This window comes from Scophthalmus maximus, chromosome 2 (genome assembly GCF_022379125.1).
Source record: "Scophthalmus maximus strain ysfricsl-2021 chromosome 2, ASM2237912v1, whole genome shotgun sequence".
In the NCBI taxonomy this organism is placed as follows: Eukaryota; Metazoa; Chordata; class Actinopteri; order Pleuronectiformes; family Scophthalmidae; genus Scophthalmus; species Scophthalmus maximus.
The window spans coordinates 16,303,425-16,326,513 of NC_061516.1; the positions used below are offsets into that span (position 1 = coordinate 16,303,425).

Sequence of the window (23,089 nt, forward strand, 5' to 3'; positions counted from 1 at the left end):
AAAACCTGTCCGACTGATAAAAATCTCAATCAAGTTAATATTAAATGAAAGCCCGGTGCGTGATCATGTGTCAGGATGTCGAATTATAGTTTATTCAACTTACTGCGGGGCTATTAAGAGGATCATATTTACACAAAAGACCAATTCAGATAAAGATGATTAAGCTTTTTCTCTCTCTTGTCTTTTTTTTTTTTGTTCAGTAACCACAACGCTATCTCCAGGCTCAGGCCACACCAGAAGATGCAACGACACAGAGAAGGCCTACTGTGTGAATGGCGGCGACTGTTACTTCATAGACGGTGTAAATCGGCTCTCCTGCAAGTGAGTTGTCATTTCTTGGGTTTTTTCTGGGATTTACCGCGAATGCTGAAATGTCTTTGTCCACATTTCCTCTTTGAAGATTCTTTGTCCTTTCATGAAGTCTTTTCCTATGCATGTTCAGTTCATTTTTCGTCAACATCTACCCATCATTTTTTCTCCCCCCTGCTGTTTAGTTTTCCTGATTGCACTTGATTCCCACTCTTCTTTCTTGCAGCAGCAGCAGCAACACATCACAGGAAAATGCTGCCAGTCTGCCTAACTACCCACCGGTTGTGTATTTTAACACTAATAGTGGAGTGAGGCGGGGGTGCGCTCATCCTTTTAAGTCATGTTTAGTGTACAGGAGGGCTGCACATTAAAAGCCCTTTCAAAATGTCATGAGTCACTGGTTTAGTAGTGCGCAAATATTTATGCCTGTTAGAGGCCCCCAATGAGGTAAATAGAATCATTGCTTACATTTGAGGTCCTTGGCGGAGGACATCAAGACCCATGTGTAAAGTGCGCAGAGGGGACCGTGTATCTCTGCCTTTCAGCAAGAGAATGGTTTGACATTATCACAGAAACAACCGTCTTTTTATCTTTGACATTTACATTTTGGTTTGTGTTAGACTTGAGGTCAAGAAACATTATTTGGAAAGAGGTTCAGGAGACGTTAACATTTTAAACTGTTTTCTGTCTTGTGTTTTTTTTGGGGGGGGTCAGAACACTCACACATTTTTACATTTAGAGCTGCAACGATTAGTTCAACGATTAGTTAGGTTATTGAAAGAAAATTAACCAGAAAAAAAATTGATGCAAGCAAAAAAAGAAAAACATTTAGTGGTTCCTGCTTCTCTAATGTCAATATTGGCCTGTGATCAACTATCAAATTAATATCTTTGGCTCAGGACACAACAGGCAATTTTTAACTTGTCAACGTTTGCCTTTGGACATTTAATGGAGCTTTAATGATTTATCATTCAATCAAGAAAATAATAATCAGTCTAATTCCCAATCATGTTTTATTCAGTATGACACCATTCCAAGAGACTGTAACCTAAACTGTTATAACCGGTAAAACAGCATTTCATAATTCAAAATGTGCCCATTATCTCTCGTCATGGTTGTCAAATATTATGTTGCATGGTCTGTTGGACCATATGTCAGCGCAGCATAAGGCCTTTGGCTGGTTTGACACAGAGCCGGAGCGTTGGCCGGGGCTTCTGTGCTCAGTTGGCCCAAGGAAGAATGCCTGACAAGCAATGAGGACATGGCTGCAACAGCCGTTCAATGCGCTGTGTACAAATTGGAGGCAGCAATAACTCAATTGCTGCAGCTAATTCACTCACGACTGGGGCATGGGTCCAGAAAAGTTGGATAATGCAGTGAAGGCCTGCAGGGATTTGTTGCCCCACAGCCATCTTATTCAATATAGGCCAGGCTTCAGTGGGTATTACTCACTGACTAAACAAGTCCTGGAGACAGCTAGGCCTACTTTTGTGCCCTGCTCCCTCACTTTGAGGTTTTAACTTTGTTTGGGGGGAAGGTTACATTAATAAATGACCCAGAGTAAAGTAGCCCACCAAAGTCAAAATGTTTTTTGCAATGATTTCGGATGAATAAATAGTTTTTTTAAAAATAGGATTAAATAAATATATAGATTATTGTTTGTATTGTATCAAATGTCCTTTTCATGTACAGCATGAATATAACATTTCTGTTTGAAAAATGACAAACATGATTGGATGATTAGTAGATTAGAAGGTGCCGATTGACTAACTGATTAATCAACACATTTATTTTTGTTTCTATAAAAGCGTAGCAGTCTTCATTGAAAGGAAAAAAATGAGTAGATAGATGACTTTTTCTTTACTTATAAATTTTTTCTTTATCCTAAATGTTAAACGTTCATTTTCGGTCAAACAATACCGAGTGATGGAAGTGATTTATACCCCCCCCTTTTTTTTTCTAAACACAAGATAAAAGAGTGATAATAGAGTTTGCAGCTGCACCACGGTGCACGTTTGCACGCCCATCTGATTTTCAAATTATGCAGTGACAGTTTATTTCTTTCATCTTTGGGGCCAAGTTTCCGTGGTCTGCGTGGTGCTCTCCCCCAGTTAAGCACCATCACTCAGGATGAGTAATTTAAGGCTGAATGTTAGGGTGCTCCTGGGAGGCATTGTGGGAAACCAGTAAATCAAGAGCAATGACCTTTGTTGGATTGGTGGTCTAGTTGTGACTGTGAGTGGAATGTTGGTGCCCCTGAAAGACCAACCACTCTTCCTAATGGGATTATAATGAGGAGGTATAGTTGGGCCCAACACGCCTGATGGTGATAATACAGTAGTATGTCTTCAGTTAGAAAAACAGGAAGCTACATGTTATAAAACATGCCTCAACTCAGACTTATGTTTCAATGCACAAGTAAACACAGTTGTCCAGTACTGTTCTCCCATTGAAAAATACTGAACCTACATATTTCTCTTTCAGAAATTCAGGACTTTTTCATTTCCTCCTGATTTAACTATTTCTTGAATCTTGAATCTTCTGATTTGACTTTTTCACCTCACTGTGCAATGGTATCTGTCGTAAAACTGTTTCATTTGCAGGTTATGATCACAGCTACCGGGCTCCCAACAGGCACCAAGAAAAGAAACTACATTGCCCCATTATCCGCTTTGCGGCAAAAGCTCCCGGAGATTAATTTATTGATCACCCGCAAAGCAGTGCATGGTTTATCCCCACCTCCCCTCCCCTCTCTGTCCATATACTCATGAACTTTGCTCTTCTGTCATCTGCCAAAGAGCAGACAGGAGTCAGAGACAGAGTTGGCACCATCTGAGCCCCTGAAGCTTATAATGTGTATTACTTCCCTTACATATATATAATATGAACCCTGTTTGTGTAAACTTGCCTTTTACTGACTCATTGATTTTATTGTCTTTCTATTGATTTTCTATTCCTTGACAAAGTTATTTAATAAGTGTCCTAACTTATACTCAATATTTTAGTCAAGTATTGTTATCATGAATAGTGTTATTCCAATGGTAATAGACAGATGTCCACAGTCATCATTGATGATGTACCATATTTGGTGTGTTAATGAACATGTGATCACTTTGGTGACACTTTGCTTTGTTTTCATTATATATATATTTTGTTTTTGCCTTATCAATATGGCTCCATTGTGCCCTGTACCAATATGTGTGGAGGGGTGTAAATCCATAATATTTACACTGCCCCTCACTCCGTGTGATTCTCCTCATAACACTTGTCCGCTCCTTCCCAGATGTCCGGCTGGATACTCTGGCCCTCGATGCTTACTGACCGAGCCACGGCGGTTGTCCATGCCCAATCCAAGTATGTTCCCTTGATATGCGCAGCTGAGAACAGGGACACAGTTGTCCCTGGATTCTGTGGACTCCTGCTGCCCCGCCCCCCCCCCAGTTCTCTTTCTCCTTCTCCTCCTCTCTCTCTCCTTCTCAGGTCAACACGCAATGAGCTGTGCACGACACCATGTTCACGGTGGTGTCATCCATGGGAACACTCTGCTTCTGCTGTCCGTAGTTGTGCTGTTGTTCTAATCTCTGCCTCTCTCTCCCTCCCTCCCTACCCCCCCCCCCCCACCCGCCCTCCTCACTTTTCCTTACGCATACTCTCCTTTTCACTCCACCTTTCCCCTCTCTCTCTTCCTCTTTTCTTCCTCTTCCTCACTCATCCACCACCCATCTCCTCCCTCTCTTCCTGTGGCTTTGTTTCTTTCCACTAGGTGTCCAAATGACTTTACTGGTGATCGCTGTCAAACCTACGTTATGGCCAGTTTCTACCGTATGTCAATTTCCTCTTCTGTCACTCTGTCAGACTGTCCTCGTGTCAGACGTGCATGCTGGATGTAGAGAGGTTGCGTTTGATTCCTGTTATTACAATAGTTGTGTCTGTGCCTGATGACTCATTCACAGGCTGGCAGAGTTAAGTAGGGCCTGTTATTGTGTTGCTGCATGTGACGTTTGTATGTCCCTTTAACCTACAGTGTATTGCACGTGCACTACCAGAATACAAGCTGATAGTAAAATTGATAACAACAGATAGTGGGTGGATTAAGTTGCTTTGTGGAAGTTGATTTGCACACAGTCAGCTGCATGTAACAACACAGTCTAACGGCAAAACAGTTACCAGTGCTCTACCTTTGACTCACTTATTAAGGATGCTTGTTAAATGCAATCAGCGGCAGACATGAGCATGTACGATTTACTTGGAGCTGATCCATGGATGGAGAGGCAGGCCTGAACGATTAGCATTAACTAATAGGCACGATGAATGATTCACTGGGAAAGACCACTTGAAGCGATCTAATTAGCTGGAACTCACATTTCTTCTTTTTGATGTTGGCCTCACGTTACGTATTCCAGACAAACGTGGGATTTCTCCATACTATTTTGATAGTTATTTATGTACAGTAGGTCATATGAGAGCCAACCTAACAAAATTCCACTGGAGGGACAGTTCTAAAATATACATATACAAGATAGATGTGTAATCATTTCATAGTTCTTAGCTGTTTAATCGGCGCCAAAATTCTTTTCACTTTTAGAACAGTCAGTAATATCGACTTTAAGACCTCAGTTACAGACGGATTCTAATCAACACTGAACGTTGTTCCCACAAGAGCACTCGGTGAACTACATGTGTTACCAGCACACATGACTTCAGAAGTTGCAACGACATGGTGCTCTCACAGCAGATGTCTTCAGAGTGGAGTTTACACGCGATGTTAGTGTGCTGTGTCAAACCGCTCTGCTCGCCTCGGGTGAGAGAAGTCAACCTGGTGCCACCTTAAACTGCAACATCAGCAAACACATCTGTCAACTGCGGATTTCTACTCTGACTAGACAAAGGTTTGAGGGATACTGCGTCTTGATTGATCGTACCCCCAAGGCTTTTCACTTTGAAAAGCAGCCACATGATGTGGAATCATGCTCCTTCAGATAATTGACCTGTCTTCATTGTTTCCACCTCAGTATTTTACCTGTTGGTTGATTAATTCTGACGCACATCCAGTGCTATTGAAGGTAGTCAGTGACCTGACATTAATGTTACGCACCCAACTGAGATTTCTTGAAGCTTGAACTTAGTTCTCTGAGGACAACGTAAACAGGGGCAAAGACACTCTATTATAATAATATACAATTCAATTCAAAGTCTATAATTTATGTCAATGAATAGCAAAGAATTTCCTGCCATCTTACTGCGTATTTGTTAGGGTCAAGTCCTTGAAAACTCATGGGGTTACAATTCAGCATAACTATACAGTTAGAAAATCTGCTTTTGGACTTAAATCTCATCCTGTTGTTGGACTTGCAGAGCTTACACACTCTGTTTGTTGTATGTTGGCTCCGGGTAAAATGCGAAAAACCCCTTCTCAACTACAAGTAATTCATCTGGCATTCGGTCGTAATGCACTGTGCTGAAATTACTTGTTTTCTTGGCAGAGGAGACAGTGGTGTGTGGGAGCTCCTTTTCCTACACTCAATCACTTTTTTCTACATTCTGTTTAACTTCGGCGCAGCTGTGCGACTGCATCAACGGCAGCGTTTATTTCCCAGTTCCCATTCAGCCACAGGAACATGGACCAGGCTCTGATTGCTCGGTTTACATGCTAAAACAATGACTTGACTATTTATAGGCTTACATGAAGATCAATTTAAAAGGAGAGAGTGAAAACAATGCCATTTAATGATCACCATCATGAAAAGTCTATGTATGCACCACTTCTATATTGAAATCAAAAAGATGTAGTGTAGGACTTTGTGTTAGTTTTTTTTCTAAATTTGGCTATTAACCTGTCATAATTTCAAAAATGTAGATGCACAAAAGAAATCAGGTCTATGAGAGCCAGCATGGTGATGTGACGTGAGGGATGTAGACTTTAAAGTGAGCATTTCAACTCCACCATCAGTTTTTCTCTTTCCTTTTTTTGGGGAGGAAAGCTGCCTGACAACTATTAATGGCCTCTCACATACTTCACATTTTATACTCGCAATTGAGGAGAATACATCAAATTTCAAAGAGCAGACGTGTGTGCACACATCCATTCCATATTCAAAGGCCCCGCCTCCTGGAGGGGCACCTCCCATCCTCAGGAGACTCCAAAGAGTAGGATGGCTTCTGCTCCTCAGCCATAAGGCTTTGGCTTAACAAGAGCATGTTGTCATAAGAACAGCTGGGACTCGCTTGGACCGAGCGAGTGAGCTGCCAGAGATATGGAGTCAGCTGATTGGTTGCAGCCTCCCCATGGCCTCATTGGGTTGTATAACGTGAAGTCCAACTCTAATTGTTCTTATTCAGAATGATTAGTCCGATACTGTACAGACGCAAATATCTTTTAAACATGCCTGTTCATGTGATGGGTGTGTTCGAGAACCGACAGCGGAGGAGTTTTACAAAGCAGAAAACTCAAAGCGACGGTAATCTCAGGAAATGACACATATTTTCCTCATACAGTAGTTATAAGAGTTAAACCTAATTCCCATTAGGAGATTTAATACATAAATACAATAATTAACTTTAGTCATATATCACTTTTCTTAACAAAGTTACAAAGTGCTCAATGAAAAAGGGAAAAAATGAAATGAAACCTCTTTGAAGAGTCACTTGTAGAACTGAGGCGCCTCCTCCAAAAGCAGCACTGACGCTGGACTGTGTTGACTCATACAGCAGACAGAAGAAATTTAACACAAAAGCAAGAACATGTTGCAAGAAATGTTTGTGTGATTTGAATTTATTAGTCATACAATTCAAGTAATTAAACTCTCGCTGTGTAGTTGTCTAGGTCTGTGTAGGGTGGTTTGACGTGTGTGTGTGTTGCATGCCGTGTGCGCTGGTGTCTCGTGTCTGACGTTACTGACCCCGTTGTTCTGACAATAACTGACAATTGTTTGTTGTCTCAGTTGCTGTTGTCCTATTTTTTGTATTTGCTCCACTATATGCTAGAAGGTGCCACTCTCTTAATCTGGTCCTGAATTTTATTTTTTTGGTTTTCTCTTTTCTTCCAACTGTCAACCCTCTGCACTGGCAGAGCATCTTGGGATTGAATTTATGGGTATGGAACAAACCATTTTGATTCTCCGTCCTAGCGTAGCTACTAAGTAGACTCCTTCTTTTTGACATGCTCCGTTTTTTGTCTTTGGTGTGAACTGCAAATCATATTGTCCCTTGATTAACCAATCGACATCTTGATCAATCATGCCATAACTCCTCCGAATGACAAACCCTCAGTTACTGCAACCGATTCTCCATTAAACGTCATTAACATGGATGCAATCACCCGCACCTCTCATGACATTGAAAAGTAGAACTATTAACTGAACATATCTTTTATTCTTCTTCCATCTTTAACAAGCATGGTATATCATGTTTGTAGCTACCAGATATCTGTCTTCTGTCTTCAACTCTATCTATCCAATCCTTTTAGTCTCATGCCTTTAGTGTTTGTCTTTTCTTTTGATATGCCATCTCTTTTTTTTATTTGATCTATTTCTTGCATCAACCCCATTGTTTGTGTAGCTGAACAGTAACATTGAACTGTGAAATATAATATCTGTGTTACCGCTTTGAATTATCCTTCGAGGAGTAGATGCTGTGATGTGAGCATGCAATGCTATATTTAGAAACTACAGTTTCTATCTGCCACTATTTCCCTCCTCGTTTATTGTTAGCTCCTGTTTTCTGCTCTCTTTTCCAGAAAAGTTCTTTAGTGGTTGAGAGTATACAAATGGCTAGAGGGATCTTTACAGCTGCTATATCAACGCTACTATAATTTCATTATCAGTAGCTAACCAGCAATATTGGGGAAAAATATTACATTTACTGCTATAAATAAACTAACCTCGCTGATTTATTTATCGCTGATTTATTTATGACATCAGGAGCAATGCAAATAGATATGTTGATGTAAAAATGGCTGCTTGTGAATAATGATATAATAATTACATTATGACCTCTAAGCTCCATCATTTACCCCTTGGAAACAAAGAGTCTACCTCAGCTTCACATAAGCTCTTTTCTGGAAAAGCAAAAAGCATCAGTCAAGATTTCTCCAGATATTTAATTTCAAAATGAACTCATTTCACAAATTACTGTAACATGAATCATTGTGCTTTCTAAATGCCTGAGTAGATGAAGACATCTGCACCCATGTGCATTGGTACAATATTGCAGGTTCTGGTTGTAGATTATTAACCTGAACCATGATAGCATTATATTTCAATTGAAATGACTCCAATTTGTAGATAAATGAGTTGCTGAATAGATCAGTCTCAACTATTGCTGCTTACTGTAGCACAGTGAAGATGAAGCTTCATACTGCTCAGGATTTAGTCAAAAAAAGAAAAAGAACGGTAGATGTACAATGGAAAGTAGGAATGTGCATCTTCAAGAGACTGATTTTTTTTCTCCTTTGCCTTCTGTGGTTGTGTGTGGGTGCGTCTGTGTCTCTGTGGGTGTGATTTGACAGAGGCAGAGGAACTCTACCAGAAAAGAGTCCTGACAATCACGGGTATTTGTGTGGCTCTGTTGGTCGTGGGCATCGTGTGTGTGGTTGCCTACTGTAAAACTAAGTAAGTCCTACTGATGATTATACATGTAGCCTTTCCCTTTTACACTGATAACATTGTGATGGCACTGCCTGTAATGTGAAGCACATGTGGAACGAATATGTTTACTGTCTTAAAATGTAGCGTTTCATATTATTAGACACATTTACAAGCAAAACTGTTAATCTAGTTGTTACAGCAAATGATATTTGTTTAAACAGGAAACAAAGAAAGAAGATGCACAATCATCTGCGACAAAACATGTGTCCAGAATATCCCAATCGTAACCTTGCAAACGGACCCAATCACCCAGGACCAGGCCCAGAGGAAATTCCGATGGTGGATGTGAGCTCCGAAAGGATTTTGAACTTTAATAAAGCACGTGCGCACAGATGTACACCAAATAGTCTTGTCCTTAGTTGTATAATCAAACCACGTCCCCTGTGCCCCATCCATTTCTCCCTGAAACAGTACATATCAAAGAATGTTCCTGCAACTGAACGAGTCATACGACCTGCAACAGAGGGATCGTTCCCTGCCAGCCATGCCTCTTCAAGATCTCACAACTCTTCCACACGAGCCCATTCATCCACTCACAGGTAAGCATGCACCATATGTTACGGATGTGTTTCCCAACATATGTTTCTTAGGGGACTATTCAGCACTATTGTATTTCATACAAATACTGAAACACACACAGCCACACATAGCAAATGATTAATTTGGTTCATTGGTGAAATCATTTAATTGTCAAGTGTATTTTTCAAAAGGTATACTTCTTTTACAAAAGTGATATATTAAAAAAATCACATAGGGATAGACTGAGGTGTGTTAACACCTTTTGTATTTGTCAGACACGAGGAACGGACATGGAGCCTGGAACACTCCGACAGTATCCTGTCTGACTCGCCGGGAATGATGTCATCATCCGTGGGGACGAGTAAATGCAGCAGTCCTGCATGCATGGAGGCGCGGGCACGGCGCGCTGCACACTGTGGTTACTCCGACCCCCATAGGCCGGGCCTACAGTACGGGGAATCCTTTGACTCGCTGGGAGACTCTCCGCACAGTGACAGGTGGGAAACACGCCTGTGTGGCCGATAAGGCACTGGGCTTGTCATGAACATTTTTAAAAGTTTCCTCTCTCTGCTGGTTCTCTCTCAGCCTTGAGAGACTCAGTGGAAACTGACACTGCAGGCAATGATGATGACATACGCTAAGGTAGGCAAGAGTGAGAAACAGTGCATATTGCGTTTGGAACTCTGTGCCTACAGCTACTGTCACGTCATTCCCCTGCCAGTGTGTAATTCTGATTGTCAGACGTGTTCCCTTTAGTTATCTTTGAGGAACAATGGGACATTTTGGGAAATACCCTTGTTTGCCATCTTGCCCAGAGTCACCAACTGCAGAGTAGACAATCTGCTTCCTGTTTACAACAGCACGCACATGCTCAGTGTAGAAAAAAAACGTAGAAGCATGGAGTGAGCCAAAATTACAATAATGAAGCAAAGAGGTTCCTAAAGCCTTCATTGTGTTATTGGTTGTATATGTATTTTAGAAATTGTAGAACTGACTCAAACATCTCAACTCAATTATGATATAAAGCATAAGAACCTGAAAAAGAGTTTGCTAAGCATTGCTGCTAATAGTCCCTTTAAATAGATAGTAGTTACAGAAATAGACCAGTGACTAATAAACTATGAGATATTCATAATATATGCATATATTAAGCATGCATATAGGGCCTTAGATGCTGAGATGTCATGCAGATGCAGATTGCTAAACTAACATCTGCTCCCTCCCATTGCAGGTAACAAACATATCTTCGATCATGGCAACAGCTTCTTTATAAGCTAAATCCGCAGTGTTGTAGGAATATCTCAGGTTTGCGTCTCACATGGTCCGTTGTGGTTTAGTTGTAGTCTGCTGTAGTTTTTTGCATGGTGCAAGTGTATTAAGGGCATGTCCAAACCCACTTGTGCTAGTCTATTAGCAGAAAAGAAAAGGTTGCTGCTCCAGATGTCGTGGTTCAAAAGGGTTTCACTGACTGGCTTAGTTAATTACGGGTGTGTTCTGGGTGCAATAAACCAATCAAAGTGCAATCTCCCATTCACGTTGAAAGCCCAGTGTTCTTGCACCTTGGAGGCTTTTCCAGGTACTAAGAGAAAACACTTCTCCGCAGAGAAATCTCATCTGCTCGTGTGCAATGATCGCTATCTGATCAACATGGGGGCTGGACAGGAAAACTGCTTTAATCTGAAACTAGCACAGAATCTATACACTGACATGCCGTAAAAGATACAGTGGCCAGTGTGCCAATTTAAGTCTTAGTTCGCGGAAGAGCCAGATTGTCATAAATTAGAATATTGGGTTTGCTGGGTGCTGTTGTTCAGCAGGCTGGTCCAAAGTTCCAGATCTTAGTCAGAACCATTCTTCATCAAAGACTGAAGGGCAGCTGAAACAGATGCTCCTGGCTCCTGCCCACTCTGGAGAGCTCAGATGTATCCAGTTGAATGTAAAAGAACTGATACAAATGACATTACATTATTAACATTTGAAATTCTGATTAGCTTCGTATAACATTTTTAGCACTAATATTAGTCTGCGCAACAATAATAATTAGCTTTTGTACACCTTTAGCATCAACCAATATTATGTTTGTATACTTAAAGACCCAATGATATCAGCAAAGCAAGTGGAGCTAGGATAGATCCTTGTAGGACACCACAGAAATCGTTTCTCTTGTTGATAATAAGTTTCCATTAGGGATATTTCAGTCATGCAGACCGAAAGGGAACAGCCGTTTTCTTCCTTGAGCAGTATCAAGGTATGAAATATAGTTACACAAAATGTTCAACTGCAGTATATTAGATTCTGTATTGCAATGTATTGCATATTTTGAAACAAAAACCTACTCTTTGTCTTTTTTTATTTCAGTTTAGGAAAAACTAAATTGAAAAATATTGATAGAACTTACTAAAGATATCTAGTTTACAGCAGTTCAGCTCAAGTGACAATCTCTTAAATCTATGTATAGAAAATACTTTGCATTAATACTTTGCATTTAGGGTTAAATGTCTATTTGCAGCTTTCTAGTAACTTGGCGCTGAAGGCGCAACGTTCGTTCAGTTTACAGTATACACTCAAACTTCTTTTTGTACACTCCTCTTTCTTCTCCTCTGTTCTTTGCTTTTCTCTACATAACTCCTTCCTCCCCTCTGTTTTTACCACAGATACGTGTCAGCCCTGACAACACCAGCTCGACTCTCGCCAGTGGATTTCCATTATTCATTGCCCCCACAGGTGCCTACCTTCCAGATCACATCCCCCAATGCCAGCCATGCCATGTCTCTCCCTCCTGCTGTCCACAACCCTTACCCTCTGGAGGATGACCAGCCTCTGCTGCGCCGCTACCAGGTGCCCCTACATGATGCCCAGTGCCAGGAGCCCTACCGGCAGCAGCGTCGTACCTATCTTAATGACAGCAGGGGGAGTCTGCCCTCCAGCCCCTATCGGCGGGCTGAGGACGAAGACTATGAGACCACCCAGGAGTATCTCTCCTCTCGGGAGCAACCAAAGAGAAGTGGGTCCAGTGAAGCTGGTAGCCGGCGCTGGAGGAGATCCAGACTGAATGGCCACGTGGCCCCACGTGGATATGAGGCATCTCGGGACTATGGGTCTCGAAGCTGCCTAACAGATAGTGAGTCAGAGGAAGACGGTGAGAGCACGCCCTTCCTCAGTATGCAGAATATGAATGCTGAGCCCTCCACCATCTACAGGCCGGCGGACAGTCGGACTTCTCACCCATCGGGGCGGCACAGTGGGCATGGGAACATGCATACAAGACTTACACACTCACGCTCTAAACCGGACAATACACCCCATTAAAGAGTGAAAATGAACCAACAAAAATAAATATAGTATAGACCTGCATCTATAAGAAATATTTTTATTTTATATAACTGACAGATATTCTAAACAAATGAAATATTTATTTTCATTTTAGCAAAAGTTGTCTACTAGTTAACAGCAAAGACTTTTTTATAGGGAAAACTCTATTTATATGTACATTTTGATTTACAGCATAAAAAGATGTGCCAGTTTTTTCACAACGTAAAAAAAAAAAATAGAGTAATATTGTGGTGCCTTTTGCTGTATGCCGATGCCAGAGGGCCAGTGGAGGTTTTTGTAGCCTTTCTTATATGGACGCCTCATTTTTTATACACGTTTATGTTGTGTTTTGTTTTGTTTTTCTCTCTGGTTTCCGTTTTACTTTCTTTCCAAGTTGCATTCTTTGAGGAGTCTAGCCCCACTGGAACATAACCCCTTCCATATCACGCAATATAAACCACTTCAACATAAAGTGTATGTTTACATTAATATGATTAACCTGTAGGGATTATTATTTGTGATTTAATAGAACGCCTGATTAATATAATGTAAATCCTTATTTGCCCTCTGACTAATGTCTACCAAGAGAAAGAGTGAGCGAAACAGGGTGAGAGAATTTGTGGTTGGTGTGTGCGTGTGCGTGTCCAGTGTGTGTGTGTTTGTGTGTGCGCGGCGCGCATGTCAGTTTGCTTGCATGTATTTGTGATTGTCAGATGAATTTCATTGTTGTGGTAACATCAAATATGTGGGTCTACTGTTGTCTCAGCGGAGGAGACCGTGGAGTGTCTCACAGAGTAGTGCTGGATCAGATCAGTGACCTCCAGCGCAGGTGGACAGATGAGACTGCTGTAGGGTTGTATGTTATGCAGGTCCTTGCTTGATGTGTTTACAGCTATTCTGCCCCTTTCCCAGTCTGCCCCAGTTAGATTTTTCCTCATGTTAGCCTGTTATGAGGGCAACAAACACTGAGCCACTTGGCACAGGGTGACCCCTGCCACCAGAGGTGGTGGCAAAACAAAACGATTGCATCTGTTTTCACTCAACTTCGACTCTAATCCCATGCCTCATCATCCTTCTGTGTCCAATCTGTTTTTGTGGCTTGTGTTAAAAGGCCACAAAGTGTCTCAGGATTTCCACATGACCCCCCCCCCCCCCCCCCCCCCCCCCCACCACACTCACACACACACACACACACACACACACACACACACACACACACACACATGCACACAAGCACGCACACACACCGCCACTGTTCCTCCACCCTCCACCTAGCCCCCAGTTCACCCTCTTCCTCTAGGTCTACCTAAGACTAAGGTTCTCAGATGTCGAGGGCCTAAACGTTAACATACAGTCTACCAGTTCCCTGAACACTCCCATAGACAGAGAAGGAAGAGCCGAGTGGAAGCAGCTCTGTGGAGAGCAGTACAGAACACGCTCGACAACATGAGCGAAATAGCTGTGAAACGTTGGAGGATCATACAATGCAAAAATATGCAAACTTTCTATTTTGCTGTTTGATTACATCATTTTCTAAGAGGTGACTGTAGTGTGCTGTGTGTGATGAAGCTATGTGATGCCTATAGTGCAGAATGAAATCACATGATATAAATGCATATTTACATGAGATATTTTTTTAAAGCCATTATGCAGCCATCTATCAAGTTGTCAGCCTTTCTTGTTCAAATACTCATGTCCATTGAATGACTGTGTCCATGAATTCTTTTGTCACTAGGTTTAGACCGCTCCGATTTACATGCACACTCCTCCAATAGTACTTTGTACTGCTTTGTCTCGTTGGCGGATCTAGTCATTTCAAATTTGCTCCGTAAATGATGACGATTTTAAAAGTAAACCAAATCATTTAAGCCCTCTGTCCTCCACTGAAGGAAAAGTAAATATTTAAAAGATGATTCAAGAAATGTCAAACCCATTACAAGTGACTCAGTGAGAGAGGACAGTTGATGATGTTTCACCTTCTACTCCTCGTAAAAAGAAAAAAAAAACAGCTGAATGCTGAATTATCACATGGTTATTGGTTAAAAAAAACTCTTTAAAAGATTGATCTGCAATTATATCTGCTCTATGGTAAATGCACAGTGGTATTGTTATAGAGAATGGTCTTTGGTCACACCTCACTTGCAGATATCAGAGTTTCTGACCTCCGGTTCTAATTTTGTATGTCTGAAAAAATGCTGAAGAAGACAGTGCTCCTCTAGTTTCAGTGTGATACTCCCTTCACTTTGCCAGTCCTCTCACCCAATTGAGATGCTACCAGGCACGTCCTGCCAGTCTCTATTGTTTAATTTTATGACCCCCCCAACCCCACCCACTCCCACCCCAACCCCCCACCTGACCCCACCCTCGCTTGAAATGTTTGAACACCTCTCCTCTGCATGTCCTTGTGGTCAAGGTTAGATGGGTGCATGGTAAAAAAGCAGCAGACAATTATTTTTTTCCAGTCAGTGAAAGTGTATTTCATTTAACATTCAGCAATAAAAAAGAACCTTTCCCCCATGTCATTCCTGAAATATGCTAGAAAAAAAGAAAAAAAATGCGAGATTGTCATAGATTGTATAATAAAATGAAAAATGAATCCACCTGTTCATATGAGAAAATAAATCTTTATTCATATCATTTTACGATGTAGTTATTTCTGTAGAAAGCTTTGCTCTGCATAGAGATTCGCCTTTTTATCTGGGATTAAGGTCGGACTCATCTGGCACAATGCGCACAGTACACAGTGTGTCTGAGGATCACACACATAAAATCTGAACATTGCTAAATGATATAACTGTGCATATCAATAATCATACAGGAAGTAAAACAAAAACCAAAGCAGAACTGTTAATATTTTTAAAATGCCTAATCCATTGTGAAGTTATATGGGAGTCGTCACCAATACATGAAAAGCAACTAACTTAACATTTCCAGCAGACTTTGAAACCTTTGGCAGCAAGAATATTTATCTTGTGAGAAATACAGGTCAAGATGTCAAGATATGCTTTAGCTCAGAGCTTTTACATTTTAACCTTTGTATCGTATTACAATGATTCTGCATTTTCTTCGGATAAAGCATTAGCAACATTACACCACTAGATGGTGACACAACAGCAAGATTCACAAAGTCACACAAAAAAAAGAAGAGTTCAGCTTTTGCAGAGTGTGATTGGTTTTCATATCCAGTTGTATTTCCCCCATTTACTAAACACGAACCATGCCGATGTGATGGGGTGTTTATGAGAAGGCCTGGCAGTCCCACCACATTAAAAGGCTGAACATTTTAATTTACTTCTGAAGTGACCATCGTAGCAAATATGGAATGATAATATTGGCAAAATCCCTCCAGTTTGAAATATAGTTCATAAGTTTTGTGCAACTTTCATAACTCCTGTAGAAACATAATGTTTTCATATTAAATATTACATCAACTATAAGCTGTTATTTTCAAATGTTTATTCATTGACTTGCTGCACTGGCCGCCAGCAGTATATCGACTGCTGTGTGTTTGAGTTGTTATGTATTTCACACAAGTCTGGTTTCCACATGTAAAAAATACGTTTGGGCCCAAATTGGTATTTCTCTGTCAAAATCAAAGTAGTCTTTCTCGTCACAGATATAATCAGAGGACTGATTCAAAAGAAAGTCAAATTCAGTGGCAAATCCAAACCTCTCCTTTTATTTTGCTTCACTGTGAAAAACATCCTTTTCTGTGAAAGTTGCTCTCCATTTATGGATATGTATGGATTGAGTTTGTCCATTTAAACTCCTGTAGACATTAGCTAGAGTGACCGTTGGAGTCAAGTTTAATGGACAGAGTGACTGTCAGTTTGACCTTAGATCTGGGCCACAGCAGCGCTCGTAGTTAATATCTAAGTGAAACAACACTTTATGCCCATTTGCTCTCACGGTGGTTTACTCGCTGATTTATGTATTTACTTCAGACGCAAGATCAGGAATTTCCTTCTTCTTCTTTTTATTTGTATTTCTATCTCCCACCGGGTGGTGCTGTTTTCTCTGTCTTTAAACTTCAATTCTTGATTTTGGCTTCAGTCAATTGACCGGACAGTGACTCAGCCCATTTAAATGGAATCTCAACAACACACCATGCTGTGTATTTGAGTTCAACAGACCACGAGGAAAGAACAACACAGGAGAGATCAATGAATAGCTGTTGATTCTAATCCACTATTTTTTATATAATTTTTGCAGATTTGGTATTCCTAAATGAAAAAGGTTATTTCAGAAGAAAGGTAAGCCCAGCACACATAATTAGGAAATCATTTTAAAGGTAACATATTGTAGTTTTTGAAAATACCTAAGTTACATTTGTATATACATGGCTGAAATTGTAACCCCCCCCCCCCCCCGTATGAAAAATATCATGTTCATAACAGTTAAATCAGATATACTTTATGCAAGAAGTTGGAAATCAACCTATACCTGCTACATCTTGTCAAAAACACCTGTAATTACAGGCCTCCAGGTTTAACATATTTTTTTGTCACTGATGTCCTTGAACGTTTCAAGTGTCTCCAAAAGACTGAATTGTGCTTTTTTTTTGGGGGGGGGGGGGCTTTTTCCGCCTTTAATTAGACAGGACAGCTAGGTGAGAAAGGGGAGAGAGAGGGGGGGAAGACATACAGATATCAGGTCAGGTCAGATTCGCACCCTGAACCTCTGCGTCGAGGCATAAACCTCGCAGTACATGTGTGCCTGCTCTATCCACTGAGCTACCCCGGCCACTGAAACACTGTAATTTTGAACAGGGTAACTGCCTTCATGTCTTCGAGCTAGAATGATTGACAAAGGCAATATCCGTTCTACGACTCGCATAATATCATCATGAGCCTTTGAATTTTAGCAATCCTCACCTGAGCCTCCTGGGGAACAGGGTTACTTTCATTTGCTAGGCACCAAACTGATGAAAACGAGCATGCCCAAAGCCATAAAGGAGAGAAAATGGCAGAAATGTGGAGAAAAGGGCTGCGTATGGATTGCAGAAGAGTTGTGGAGAGAAAAACTGTTTTGTGTAGGGTTGTATGTATATACATCATTTTTATTACATTCAATTTGCCTACGCTTTTGTCCAAAACGACTTACAATAATCAGTTACATATCAGAGGTATAGGCAGGTAGCAGGTCCACACTGGATTTTTTAGCCATGCCCTGACCGAAAATAGTAATCATAAATTTTTTTTACACATTTATCAAAAATATAAAACAGAGTTGGTCAAAAATGAGACTAAGGACCTCAAAGCTTCTTTACAACAAATACATATAGGTTTGATTGTTTGCAGCTTTTCATTTCACTGGATTGACCTGTTCAAAAATAATATCGCAACTACATTTGTCCAGCAGTCGTAGGACACAATATTCTCTTCATAGAAATCAAAAAAGTTAAACAGGCCGGAGAGCAGAAATGTGTACCCCACAGATGCCCTCAGGCAGCCTGCTTTAGTAGATCCGCCTGGGTGTCTTGCAAGATTATCGTTTCCTTTGGTGACATTTTGGAACTTCTCCCAGATCCCCTGTGATGAAAATTCCAAATATAATATTTGTAATAATATAATATAAATCCTCATGTGTACTGTTACCAAAATGGATGTTTTCATTTCTGGACATGCAGCGATAAAAGAGTAGGACCAGATCTGTTCTCACCTGTCCTCCACATCTTGTATTGTGTCAGGAAGGGGTGAGCCAAGTGTCTCTGGGAGAAATAATGCAGCAATCCCACTGAGGATTGGAGCTCCTCCGTAGATCAAACCTGGGAGCCAAGGTATGTAATCCCTGGTGAGGACCACCATAGGGGCCACCATGGCTCCTACACGAGCCATCATGGATGACCAGCCCATGCCATTCTGGCTAAGAGAAAAAGAACAACTATTAAAATGCCACATACAGGTGTAAGTACCATGGTCCTTTAAAATGAGTAATTTTGGTGTTTAAAATAGTGAAAGATGGATATTCAGTTGATTCACTTTATAAAACACATGGGTTAGGGTCAGAGGGTTTTAAGTTTCTTCTAACTGCTAAACATTTGAATGTGAAAGATGTCTGAACACGATACATTTGTTGGTGTCACAATTCCAAAAGAGGTGCCCTCTAGGAACTTTACTGCACCAAGGAGTTTCCAGAGATCAAGTTTTGTCAGGAAAAGAGGACAGAGAATGATGCTTAGACTCAAACATATAGTCAGTGTGCAAATAACAATATTGCAACATTGATGTCAGTCAAAAAAAGGTTATTGCAGAATACAGTTTGTTAGACCTTGCTGAGCTGTTGCTGATTAAGAGTCTGAACAAATGCACAAACATTAACAAAAACCTCAAAGTGGTTTCCAATACCTTGTCGTGATGAAGAGTTTGAGCTGCTTTTAACAGGCAAGTGTAATGAAACTGTCACTGAGTTTATAATTGTTCGTTATTGTTTAGCCATGTGGTAATCTTGGTAGAAGGTAGGTGTTTGACATTGTTAATCTTTATCTGCTCCCCTGCCAATGTGTCTGTAAAAGAAACTGCGGACTAACAGCATGAACACCACACAGCACTGAATTTAAACTGTGGCTCTCCTGTAGTTATGGTCTAATTGATCACCTATTCTATATTATGAAAGAGTTTCTAGACCTCGTAAGTGTTGCCCATATTTGAAAAATATGAGTTCCATCTATTTATGAGGCTAATGCAGGTCCAGTGGGGAAAAACTCATCTGGCTCATTTATTAATACAGATAACCTCAATAGACAAACAAATTGTTACATTAGCTGAAATTCCTCAGTAAAACAAATAATTGAGAAAAATCTAAATTAGACTTACCGAATGATGGTTGGGTAAAGTTCTCCGGCGTAAAGGTAACAGCAGTTGAACGATGCAGCAAGGCAACCTTTACCCAGGACAGCCAGACAGGTGCGTATAGTCTGTTTGTCTGCACAGAGGTGAAACATGCATCTGATCAGTGTCTGCTTTTTCTCTTGCCCTTACTTGTAAGTGAGTAAAGTTTATTTAGTATCGTACCTTTCACAGAGCAACGTCACAAAGTACTTCACAAAAGTATATTATTTAACGCTATAAAAGTGGTGAAACATATGCAACAGAAAGACATAAAAGCGTGCACTGTTGCCCCTTTTTGTTTTTAGTCAAGCATGAGGAACAAGTAATCCCCAACCAGATGACCTGAGTGACCCACAGGTGATATAAGGACAGAGCAGTTCAGAGTTGTACACAGGTGCTTAGCCATTTGCGCTCTATACGTGAACTAATCCTAATCCATAACATACATATTAGTCTCTACAGCTAAAGAAACAAACCCAATGGATTGAGCAACCTGGGAATTTATGCTCTCTGAAGCAATGATAAGGACCTCAGTCATATCAGCATTAAGCTGTAAAACGTACTAGCCATTCAGGGCTCTATGATAGTCAGACAAATGTGCAAAACAGGCAATTTATCATTCTCATAATGCTCAAAGTATACATGCAGCTCAACATCACCAGCATGATGGTGGTATGAGATCGCTTTAAATGTGCCAATGACATGACTTCAGGAAGGCATATAGTAAAGGACCCAAGGTAGAACCCTGGGGCACACCAGAGCAGAGGTCAGCAGTTTCAGACATAAACGGACCAAGCAACACAGAAAACACAGATTGGAAATGATCAATTGTGTTGCGTGCAATGACAGTGCAAGACAGCGTGAGATGTATTCATATTACTAACCTACCATAAGGTACCAATACATTGATCAGAATAGTGATTCCAGCGATGATGAGGACAGCACTTTGCGATGGACGCCTTCCAAAATAACTCATAGACACGGTGACGACAACTTTAGCGGGGATGTCAACAGCACCGAAGATCACTTGGATTAAGTAGATGTCCACCCCAAACTTTTGCAGATCCATAGCAAGACCGTAGTAGGCAAAGCTGGTTGATAACCTAAGTATAGAAAACATGCATGGTATCATTGCAGTTGCATAGACGATGCTCAGAAATGTTTTTTGAGTTTTTCTACAATTTGAGCAGGACATGTACCAGACAGCACTCATGCAGAGTGTCATTGCCCTCATTGTGGGTGTTTGAAACAGATCGAGGACAGAGTAGGAGCCCTGAGTACTGGACAGCTCTTTCTTCATGGACTCCTGCAGCATCTATCCATGAAAACAAAGTTTCTCTCAATTAAAATGTATTTAAAATACAATTATTAACAGATAGGGTTGGCAATAACACAAACACACCATGTTCCCATACTTTATTGTCAATTATTTCTCCGTCTTCACCGCGGCCATTAAATTTGGCCACACTTTGGAGGTTCTTGATGGCCTGGTCAGACTTATTATTCAGGGCTAACCATCTTGATGATTCGTGAAACCACCTGTATGAGATATTTTTTTATTGATCAGTAATTGTAGCGGCAAAACATTTATTTTTTTCTCTGCACGTCAATACTTGGCAACTCACCATGAGATGAGGAAGAAGATATAGAAGGGCAGAGATACAGCCAGGGTTAAAAACCTCCAGTCCCTGATGAAGTAGGCTATTAATACCAGGATCAACTGTCCTATCGTGTAACAGTAACCGGTTAATGTCCCCACGACAGTCCGTACTCGAGTGGGGATCCACTCCACAACTTTAAATGAAATGACCAAAGAAGAAGACATATTTTATAGAATTTAGAATGATTACTACCTCATTAGTAACACAATATATTGTGATAAGTGACAGGCCAGATGACTTCATTCTGCAAACTCCAAATAGCCCACATCAAATTATTTATTCTGGATTTACTGAAGATTATCACATATTTTTGATTAAACCCCATCCAGCTTAATAACTCACTGAGCGAGAAGGTGTTGAGTCCTAGGCCAGACAGAGCCATGCCACAAACAAACCGGAACAGGCAGAAGAGGGAGAAGGAGGTTGAGAATGCAACACATGTTCCTGACACTGCCATCAGCAGGTTAGAAAGTAGCAGGAGGATGCGTCGACCATATCTTGGAGCCAGGAAGATTTGTAAAGAGTATGTTCAGTCAGGTCAGACTACTGTGTAGCACATCATCTAAACTGTTTGCTAAACATTCAGAATATGTATACGTAGAATATATAGAATAAGTTACATCGATAATCAAGTGTCTATAGTAAAATGTTACCTGTCTGAAAGACCTCCGAAGAGAAGAGCTCCCACAAGCACACCTCCCATGTAGACGGTTTGTCCCATTTGGTTTAAAGAGCGCGTATCACACACCAAATGCCACTGACAAAAAACATGGCACAAGATAAACCCAATGCAAGACAACATAGTAATATTCATACTGTGAATGAAAACAAAGATGACTAAAAAAAAACCTCTGAGATGATTGTGGAACTCATCGCAGTCATGTTATAGGTCCATCCATCTGTGCATCCCTGCAGGTCAGCATCCAAACCATCCTCAAGGTCTCCCAGATCCCCTGAACCGGAGCTCCCATTCTTACCCAGGAGGTGCCACTGTGGAGCAACGTATCTCCGGCACCTCTGTGGCTTCCCCGCGTCGTCTAATGGCACCGTGATCTGCAACGTCTCCTCTGGGCTCAGCTGCAACTGCGAGAGGTTTGTGTGCGCGCTGCAGTAGTGAGATGGCACTGCAGCCACAAAGTTCTGCAGCAGGTTATGACTGGCCATCATCAGGACAGGTATGCTGAGGAGGGTCACATGCAGGACCTGGAAGCGTCCTGTGCTGCCCACCTGCTCTAGGAGGTCACTAAATGCCATAGTTTTGTAACGAAGGCCTCTCAATTATTGGATCCTGCAGGATCCTGCTGTTGGTAGGTTCCTTTAAAACGCTTGGATGTGTAATAGAAAAATGAGCCTGAAAAAGAAATGTTCTTGCACCTGTGAAAATAGGCTTCTTACCGAATTAGCCTTCTCTAACCAGGCTACATGAAGTATATTAAAAAATGCAATTTTTATAATGGCTTACACAGTGTTGCACTTTCATTAAAAATAATTAAGGCACTGTACCGTCAATTGATGAAAAGTATCCTGACAAAGAGTCCCAGAGAAAGCCAAAAAATGAAGAAGATGTAAAAATTGCCATGTAACAACAGGTTGTTAAAGTATGTAATCGCCTCGGAAATTCCAGCAGCTTTTCTGAACTATGGATTATTGGCAGTGCAGTGTAACCTCCTGAGGTATTAGCTGCACATTCGCAGAACATTCAAGCAGAGTGCCGAGTCCTTGCTGTGTGTGAACAATGTTTGGTTGGAGTGCCAGTAAGCTCCAGCATCAGGCGTGGGCATGGAACTATGCTCTTTGCACTGAGACGCACTCC

General features: G+C 41.0%; 2 protein-coding genes across 6 annotated transcripts in view; one reads left to right on the forward strand and one right to left on the reverse strand.

The window, feature by feature from the left end:
* LOC118300455 (pro-neuregulin-2, membrane-bound isoform) overlaps positions 1-13,051 on the forward strand; it is a 65,636-nt gene extending 52,585 nt beyond the window's left edge. For 2 of the 4 annotated variants that reach the window (XM_035624862.2, XM_035624860.2), the window contains exons 4-11: positions 201-321; positions 4,073-4,131; positions 7,379-7,402; positions 8,816-8,918; positions 9,116-9,239; positions 9,366-9,493; positions 9,749-9,970; positions 12,128-13,051. In XM_035624862.2, coding sequence (XP_035480755.1) covers positions 201-321; positions 4,073-4,131; positions 7,379-7,402; positions 8,816-8,918; positions 9,116-9,239; positions 9,366-9,493; positions 9,749-9,970; positions 12,128-12,782 — 1,436 coding nt within the window. In that variant the 3' untranslated portion in view covers positions 12,783-13,051. Of the gene's footprint in view, positions 1-200; positions 322-3,592; positions 3,664-4,072; positions 4,132-7,378; positions 7,403-8,815; positions 8,919-9,115; positions 9,240-9,365; positions 9,494-9,748; positions 9,971-12,127 lie in introns of all 4 variants that reach the window. The other 2 variants (XM_035624863.2, XM_035624858.2) reach the window with 2 other exon arrangements.
* Positions 13,052-17,823: 4,772 nt separating this feature from the next.
* Positions 17,824-23,089, reverse strand: slc22a6l (solute carrier family 22 member 6, like). 2 transcript variants are annotated; one of them, XM_035624866.2, is made up of 11 exons: positions 22,780-23,089; positions 22,126-22,627; positions 21,930-22,033; positions 21,619-21,773; positions 21,241-21,409; positions 21,031-21,154; positions 20,815-20,930; positions 20,504-20,718; positions 19,601-19,709; positions 18,447-18,650; positions 17,824-18,316 (listed from the first exon to the last, which is right to left on the reverse strand). In XM_035624866.2, exons 2-11 carry the CDS (start codon positions 22,528-22,530, stop codon positions 18,229-18,231), a joined length of 1,689 nt encoding a protein of 562 aa, XP_035480759.1. In that variant the 5' UTR covers positions 22,531-22,627; positions 22,780-23,089; the 3' UTR covers positions 17,824-18,228. The 2 variants fall into 2 exon arrangements, with proteins under 2 accessions (XP_035480759.1, XP_035480758.1); XM_035624865.2 differs by having other exon boundaries at positions 22,126-23,089.